The 8,994-nt window shown below is 39.7% G+C and overlaps 1 protein-coding gene across 2 annotated transcripts in view; it reads right to left on the reverse strand.

Annotated features, from left to right (window-relative positions):
- adam9 (ADAM metallopeptidase domain 9) overlaps positions 1–8,994 on the reverse strand; it is a 63,761-nt gene that overhangs the window by 18,186 nt on the left and 36,581 nt on the right. For both annotated transcript variants that reach the window (XM_063898139.1, XM_063898138.1), the window contains exons 12-15: positions 7,434–7,605; positions 3,590–3,682; positions 1,820–1,924; positions 101–191 (exon numbers count right to left, since the gene is read on the reverse strand). In XM_063898139.1, the coding sequence (XP_063754209.1) occupies positions 101–191; positions 1,820–1,924; positions 3,590–3,682; positions 7,434–7,605 (461 nt within the window). The remainder of the gene's footprint in view (positions 1–100; positions 192–1,819; positions 1,925–3,589; positions 3,683–7,433; positions 7,606–8,994) is intronic.

Here is an 8,994-nt window from a genome sequence, read left to right on the forward strand (position 1 = left end):
TTTTTAAACTATGTTAATTCACATGGTATAAATTCTGATTTGTTTCTCTCCAATTGAATGCATGTTCTGTTATGTAATGTGGAGAGGCAGCAAGACATACTCGATCCAAATATGGCCTGACACTGTCCGTCGTAGTGCTGACATTTCCCGTTGTAACAGTAGGCCTGCTGGCTCCGGCACGGCTGCCCGTTCTGCAACACAAAGAAAAGCTTCAGAAATATTGTTTACTCTTTTTATTAATGAACAGTTTTCACATAAAAAGGCAAAAGGCAAATGGATGATCCGTAAATCAAGGAAAGTTTGCCTAATATAATAGACATTTTCACATCTTTTTTCAATAATTTCAAATAAGTTCAGAGCATTTTTTTTTAATCTATTCTTTAGTTGTGATTTTTTTATTCTCTGCCATTTAGTTTTCAATTTTCTACATTTATCATCAATTGTGTTTTGTTTTTAATGCTACACTGGAAAGCATCTTGAACTCTACTTAATGTTTAAAGCATAATATATACATATAGTTGTTATTATAACGATTATTATTAGCCTGTCTGGTATATGTTCATCATAAAAGGATGAGAATGCTAAACTGATACTCAAACCAATGGTTTTTGAGATGATTGTTGCTACTGTACCTTCTTTTAGGAAGTCTGAATAGAGAGACAATACCAGACACCATGACCAGGAAGGGTTTGTCCTTTTTCCAACCCGTTCAGATTTAACCACGCCCACTTCTGCATAAACGTATCTCTGTGTGACAGCATCATGGACGTATAAAGAGAATGTCCCCATGTTAACAACGCCGAAGTAATATCACGTCTACTCTGTGGGTTGTAAAATCAGTCAGTGCAGCGTCAGTCTGGAGTTTCATCACCAGAATCTGAAGCTGCAGTCGCTTCATAGAGCATCTTTGAGGGAAAAAAGCACTTGATAATATAAAAGAAGATCACAGTTATGCCTAAATGTTAATATTTTTTAAAATATGAATTCACAATGGATTCAAAAATAATGAACTACAAACCAATATGAAGCTTAATAGCTAGTTTTTTGTTCGTCACGTTTTGTAAACAAGTACCGTTTCAGAGTTTACTTCATTATGTCCTGCCCACTCCCCATTCACTGCGTTCCTATTTTGTCGAACTTGTGGCTTTTCTCACACTGCTAGTGAGGCGTGCTATTCTGATGCGCTGGAAGAGTCCGCCCCCCCTCTCACACCCATTGGATAAAGCATGCCCTAGTCTTTGTAAAATTACTCAGTGGCTCTAACGTTTAATTTTCTAAAATCTGGCAACACTTCCTAAATCATGTCAGGTCCCTTCCCCTAGTTGTGGTCCCTACTGGCTGAGCAGCCACGCACTAAACCAACACCCTGCTCCCCCTGGCTGAGTCCTGCTTTCCCCTGCTTTATGTAAATATTCTTCTCTCTTTTTGCACTATTTATTTATCTTATTTGCACCATGTATGTTGAGTTGTTGGAGGAGCATGGGATATAAGATTTTCATTGCCAACATATACGTTGTATATGCTGTGCATATGACCAATAAAACCTTGAAACCACACTAGTAGCACACAGTATTTCGAGTAGCTTAATGCCTTAAAATGTCTTGTATAGGAGCCAGAGTGGACGTGATAAATTCAGCGGTGTTAACATGGGGACGCTCTCTTCATACGTCCAAGATGCAGTCACGCAGGGATACGTTGATGTGGAAATGGGCCTGGTTAAATCTGAACTGGGTTGGAAAAATGATAGACGCGACTAGAACCAGGAGGAAATACGATTGTCCACATTCCCAGACAGATGGTGACTTATTTGAGGTCTCACCTGGATGAAGACGTCGCTCTGACAGAGGGACGAGGAGCCGTTACAGTACTCAGGAAGATCACACTCATCTGTGCTGGACCGACACACCGTTCCACCTGGTAGATACTGAGCATACACACATTGGATTATTATGAAGTATTAACCAGGGGTTTGAGATGTCAAAATTAATCCTCACTAAGGATTGTAGGTAACCTGAAAAAAAAAGTGTCGACACTTAATGTTGGAGGTGTATACAGCTCCGGGAAAAATCAAGAGACCACTGCAGCATTATCAGATTCTCTGGTTTTACTATTTATAGGTATGAGTTTCAGTTAAATGTTTTTTTTTTACTTGTATTCTACTGACAACATTTCTCTGCGTTGGAACTCAACAGACACTGGAATGGAGATAAATATTTAAGACTCTTCATTTTTTTCTAAGCTATATATTGATTTGTGTTATTTAATGATATTATTTTACGTCATTCTTGCCTGGACATTGAACATTTTTCCTGCGTAAGACTCGCTTACTACTGCTCCAGCAGCAGTTTCTTTCGAGGTGAAGTTTCAGTTTTATTCATTTATTTTGCCACTGCACTTAACATTGTGTCTGCGTTTACACAACATGTACAGTAATGGTGGGCAAATAGCGGCCTGTGAGCTCTCCCATGGGAATACGTTGCCCCCCTGATGGAAGCTAAAGTCGCCCTTTTATTGTTGACATCAAAACCGTAGATGATTTTTAATAAATCTTCTGGAGATAATATTCCAAATATAGTTCAAGTTTCTTTTTAAATTTGATTGTATAAATTATTTAGTTTCGTTGTAGTTGGAGAATCTGGTGTGCGGGAGCAATGTCCTGTACTAAAACATTTTCAACACATTCCCATAAATAGAGGTGGGAGAAGTACTCAGATCTTGTACTTGAGTAAAGTAGAAGTACTCAGATCTTGTACTTGAGTAAAAGTAGAAGTACTCAGATCTTGTACTTGAGTAAAAGTAGAAGTACTCAGATCTTGTACTTGAGTAAAAGTAGAAGTACTCAGATCTTGTACTTGAGTAAAAGTAGAAGTACTCAGATCTTGTACTTGAGTAAAAGTAGAAGTACTCAGATCTTGTACTTGAGTAAAAGTAGAAGTACTCAGATCTTGTACTTGAGTAAAAGTAGAAGTACTCAGGTTTTGTACTTGAGTAAAGTAGAAGTACTCAGATCTTGTACTTGAGTAAAGTAGAAGTACCAGAGTGTAGGAATACTCTGTCACAGTAAAAGTCCTGCATTCAAAATGTTCCTCCAGTGAAAGTAGAAAGTACTCTCATCTAAATGTACTTAAAGTAGCGACAGTAAAAGTAGTCATTGTTTGATTGGTCCATTTCAGAATAATATCTCTGATATGTTTTATAATTATTGATCATTAAAGTGTTCTCAGAGCTGGTAAAGGTGCAGCTAGTTTGAATGGCTTTGTATACTGCAGGGTAGCTGCTGAATTTACTCCAGGTGAACTACAGTCTGACTTAAGGGCTGATTATATTTACCATCATTAATCCAGATCTGTAAAGTAACTAAAGGGATTAAATACATGTAGTGGAGTAAAAGTACATGATTTACCGGAATAGAAGTGGAGTAGAATTACAAAGTAGCACAAAACGGAAATACTCAAGTGAAGTACAATACTCTCAAAATGAATTGGTTTACTTTAGTAAATATTCCTAATTACTTTACACTGGCCATAACTATCATCCAACAGTTATGAGTGACTTGCATTTCTGATTGTTGGGCCGACTGGTTGTGTACCTGACATTTGTAGCAGCACTCTCCATACGCGCACTGAGCTCCAGACTTCAGTTTACAGGTCTGATACTCACAGCAGGGGTCCTTCTCACATTCCTGTAACACACACACACACAGACACACATATTTTATTAGTATGGGTTTCTTTATTTTGAATGTAGCCTGGCTGAGGATTTTACGACTCATCTTAATGATATTTTAAAACACATGGTGGAAGATCGCTGCAGTTTGTCACACTCTTAGACTCGCTGAGATCCAAACATTTAGCAGACGGCGTATATCCAGTCATATATTTGAAACTTACACTAACTGAGGATATCACTATATCATGAATAAAGTCTTAAAGGTCCCCTATTATGCAAAATGCACTTTTTGCTGTCTTTTAAACATAAATGTGTCCCCGGTGTGAGACTCACAAAGTGTCAGAAAATACAACCCTCTCTCTTTTCCTTCTTACCCACATCTCTAAAAACGGGGGTACAAACGAGCTGATCCAGATTTGCTTCGGTTATTATTGTGTTATATATAATACATATAATGTTCGAGTGGTAAACACTGAGAAGTGTTTCAGAAATAATGATGTGGTTTGGAACATAATATGGCGTTTAATCACGGCAGCATTTAACTGAGTTTCTCCGTTAGAAAACTTTCACAGACGAGAGAGAGCTGCATGCACTCCAAAGGGGTGTGTCCAGCTTCAGCTCAGCTCAAATGTAAAGCTACAGTCACAGAATCAGCACTTCAGGAACAGGGCTGAAATAGAGGGGGATGAGGCATGCTACAATGGGGGATCTGTTTGGTATTTTGGGTAAAACACTTCAGAGACAAGTTTTATATACAGGGGAGAACAAGTATTTGATACACTGCCGATTTTGCAAGTTTTCCCACTTACAAAACATGTAGAAGTCTGTAATTTGTATCATAGGTACACTTCAACTGTGAGAGACGGAATCTAAAACAAAAATCCAGAAAATCCCATCGTATGATTTTTAAATAATTAATATGCATTTTATTGAATGACATAAGTATTTGATCACCTACCAACCAGTAAGAATTCCGGCTCTCACAGACCTGTTAGTGTTTCTTTAAGAAGCCCTCCTGTTCTCCACTCATTACCTGTATCAACTGCACCTGTTTGAACTCGTTACCTGTATAAAAGAGACCTGTCCACACACTCAATCAAACAGACTCCAACCTCTCCACAATGGCCAAGACCAGAGAGCTGTAAGGACATCAGGGATAAAATTGTAGACCTGCACAAGGCTGGGATGGGCTACAGGACAATAGGCAAGCAGCTCGGTGAGAAGGCAACAACTGTTGGTGCAATTATTAGAAAATGGAAGAAGTTCAAGATGACGGTCAATCTCCCTCAGTCTGAGGCTCCATGCAAGATCTCACCTCGTGGGGCATCAATGATCATGAGGAAGGTGAGGGATCAGCCAAGAACTACACGGCATGACCTGGTCAATGACCTGAAGAGAGCTGGGACCACAGTCTCAAAGAAAACCATGAGTAACACACTACGCCGTCATGGATTAAAATCATGCAGCGCACGCAAGGTCCCCCTGCTCAAGCCAGTGCAGGTCCTGGCCCGTCTGAAGTTTTCCAATGACCATCTGGATGATCCAGAGGAGGAATGGGAGAAGGTCATGTGGTCTGATGAGACAAAAATAGGTCTAAACTCCACTCGCCGTGTTTGGAGGAAGAAGAAGGATGAGTACAACCCCAAGAACACCATCCCAACCGTGAAGCATGGAGGTGGAAACATCATTCTTTGGGGATGCTTTCTGCAAAGGGGACAGGACGACAGCAGCGTATTGAGGGGAGATGGATGGGGCCATGTATCGCGAGATCTTGGACAACAACCTCCTTCCCTCAGTAAGAGCAATGAAGATGGGTCGTGGCTGGGTCTTCCAGCATGACAACGACCCAAAACACACAGCCAGGACAACTAAGGAGTGGCTCCGTAAGAAGCATCTCAAGGTCCTGGAGTGGCCTAGCCAGTCTCCAGACCTGAACCCAATAGAAAATCTTTGGAGGGAGCTGAAAGTCTGTATTGCGCAGTGACAGCCCCGAAACCTGAAGGATCTGGAGAAGATCTGTATGGAGGAATGGGCCAAAATCCCTGCTGCAGTGTGTGCAAACCTGGTCAAGAACTGCAGGAAACGTCTGACCTCTGTAATTGATAACAAAGGTTTCTGTACCAAATATTAAGTTCTGTTTTTCTGATGTATCAAATACTTATGTCATGCAATAAAATTCAAATTAATTACTTAAAAATCATACGATGTGATTTTCTGGATTTTAGATTCCGTCTCTCACAGTTGAAGAGTACCTATGATAAAAATGACAGACTTCTACATGCTTTGTAAGTGGGAAAACCTGCAAAATCAGCAGTGTATCAAATACATGTTCTCCCCCCTGTAGATATGAGACCTATAATATATTGTTCAAATATATAGGAGACTTTTAAGATCCATCCAGAAACAAGTCAAACGTGGAACTCTCAGAATGTTCATTTATTTGATATTTGGTCTCAAAGTAAACCAGTGGTCTGTACATCTATAGGTAAAATGCGAGCAAGAGCTGCTAATAGTTCATTCATCATAAAAATAAAGCTTAAACTCATACGTACAGGAGTACCTTTGACTCAATGTCAATATAGACAGACTTGAGTCGTTGAATGTAATATGAACACCCAGGTTGCTAACAATAGAACCAGTAAATTATTGTTCAGATTGTATCTATGTACATGAGTAAAACACTACACATGACGGCTTATTAGGACCATTTAGGTAACACTGTTATTACAGAGCTGTGGGAGGGAAGAAAAACATCCAAGATAAAAAAAATGAAATTCTCAGAGACTCATTTAACAATATGAATAGAAGGTTGGATCAACTGCCTTGCTTTATGCCTGCAGGGGAAATGTTTACTTTGCAATTTAGTTTAGAAAATAGTGATCACACACATTTGGACTTTGAAAACAACATGTTGCCCTTCCTCACTAATGATTGGCTGTGGCATTCCATGTTACCCTGCAGCCTCTGTGGTCGTTTCTTTGTCACAACCCGGCTTGTGGTGTAACATAACATGTAGCTGGATAACGTGATTAGAAAAAGGTAACTTTGCTCCCTTACAGTAACATAAAGAAAGATGTAATCAGATTACTGTTACATTTTTTAAATTGGGATGTACTTGTTGTAAAGGAGATGTTCTCTCTCCTCTGTCAGCTGTTCTGTTCTGTAGGCTAATACTTTAAGTGAATCTTTACGCCTACTGCCTGAATCTGCTTTATGGTTTCACTTTCTTTGGTTTATTTGTTCTGTTTTTAATTCAGCAGGTGAACCTATATGTTCATTAAATAGTGTGTGAGTAACTGTGTGTGTTAAACTAGAACGGAGCGTTTTCTGTCAGCTCAGATTGTATTCCTGCTTTTTTAAACTGTAATATGTGCTCATGTGTTTCAGTGTTGCTGTATACGCTGCTGCCTGAATATGCTTCATGAAAGGCAGGTTTTCCTCTAAATAAAATAATTTCTGATCCTGAATAACTTGGTTTCTTCTTTAAGGTCATATTGTTCTGTTGTCTTAAATAACACACTTCAGTGAAAAACATCTTATTGATATTTCCTGTCTCTTTTTTTTATTTGCATTTGATATAGAGGAAATCTAAAAGTAAGGGAAAGTAATCAGATTACATTACTTAAATTATTCATTAGTTATTGTAAGGGAATACATTTTTAAAGTGCCCCTCCCAACCCTGATCAGGAATGAGTAACTTGGTAATCACAGAGAATATTCACGTATACAATGCAGAGTTTTTTTCTCTGACTCGGCCCACACACCTTCTCTGAGCCGCAGTCACACTCCTCCCCCATGTCCACCAGTCTGTTCCCGCAGTAGGGGGCGCTGTATGCCTCGTCAGGACGAGGGACGTTCAGGAGACACGTTCCTCCGGTCAACAAGATCATCTTCTCAAAGTCATCAGCACTACAGCTGCTGAAGTTTCTGGATCCTCTGCAGAGAGGAAGAGGACGAGGGATTTTTGAAATTATTTTTGCCACTATCTTTGCACAGTGTACTCACATAAAAACACACTCCATCAACAAATACATGACTGTATATAATAATAACTGTATATATATATATATATATAATAACTGCTGGAATGTGTCCAGATTTCCAGAACTCTTATAGAAACTGAAATCTTCCATCAGTCTGGACTTCAGATATTGACGGGTTCAACGCGAGCATTTTCCTCCACCTTCCTCTTTCTGCTGACACACACTGCCATCTTGGCCTGCCTTAAAACAAAGTTGATGCCATGGAGGACTCTCCAGCAGTGTTGGGTGTAACGCGTTACAAAAGTAACAGAATTACAGTAATGAATTACTGTTTGCTGTAACGCAGTAATATAACGCATTACTTCAGAAATGTGCGTAATATAATACCGGTTACAATTCTCATTAACGCAGTTACAACACATTTGAACCTGAAATGATGTGGTGTTTTGTTTCTAAGAATTCACAAACATCGTGAGACATTCCGACACCAGAGGAATAATTGTGAGGGTAGAATAGTAACTCAGTAAGCCTGTTTACTATTGGTTAAGAGGGCTGCAGAAACAGATTCCACTTTTGCACGAGGGAGAGATGCAGTCTTGGAGAAAAGACACAAGTGCGCGCAGGCCAAAGCAACAGAAGGTAGCTTTCTCTCTCGGTCTTCTATGCTGCTTGAACCCGGAGAAGTTCAGAGACTCGTGGCAGAGTGTTGAAGACATGCAGCCTCTGTCTTCTGTGGAATCGCCGGCTTTTAGAAAGCTTGTCAGCCAAATCCCCATTAACACACCAATGACAAGGTGAGCTAACGTTGCCATAGAGACTTGTTGATATACAGCAGGTCACAGGGCCGTGCAGAGGCTCCACTAACATGTTATAATAACACACAGAGACGTCATGTTACCGGTATCACATATTATCCAGCCCACTTAAACGGAGCAAGAGTTTAATCTCTAGCTATTTTCCTAATGTTCAGCATGTACTGCCAGATAGAGAGATAGCTTTAATTAATGAGCTGCAATAAACTACATTTCAGCATTTAAAGCCATACTTTAAAGGTTATTTTGGTGAAAGTAACTCAAAGTAACGCAGAAGTAGTGTAACGCATTACAGTTCAGAGACAGTTATTACTTTAAAAAGACAGTAATAAGTAATATGTACTGTATTACATTTTGGAAGTAACTTGCCCAACACTGCTTGCCAGTGAATGTCTGCATGTTTTTTGGAGTGACGAGGAGAGAGAGGAGGAAAAATGAGAGGAAGAAAAGGGAGGGGGAGAGAGGAGAGGTGAGCAGGCAGATACATGAGAAGAGGAGGATGAGGAAGGTAAAGGGAGGAGGAGGATTAA

Source organism: Eleginops maclovinus, chromosome 12 (genome assembly GCF_036324505.1).
Source record: "Eleginops maclovinus isolate JMC-PN-2008 ecotype Puerto Natales chromosome 12, JC_Emac_rtc_rv5, whole genome shotgun sequence".
In the NCBI taxonomy this organism is placed as follows: Eukaryota; Metazoa; Chordata; class Actinopteri; order Perciformes; family Eleginopidae; genus Eleginops; species Eleginops maclovinus.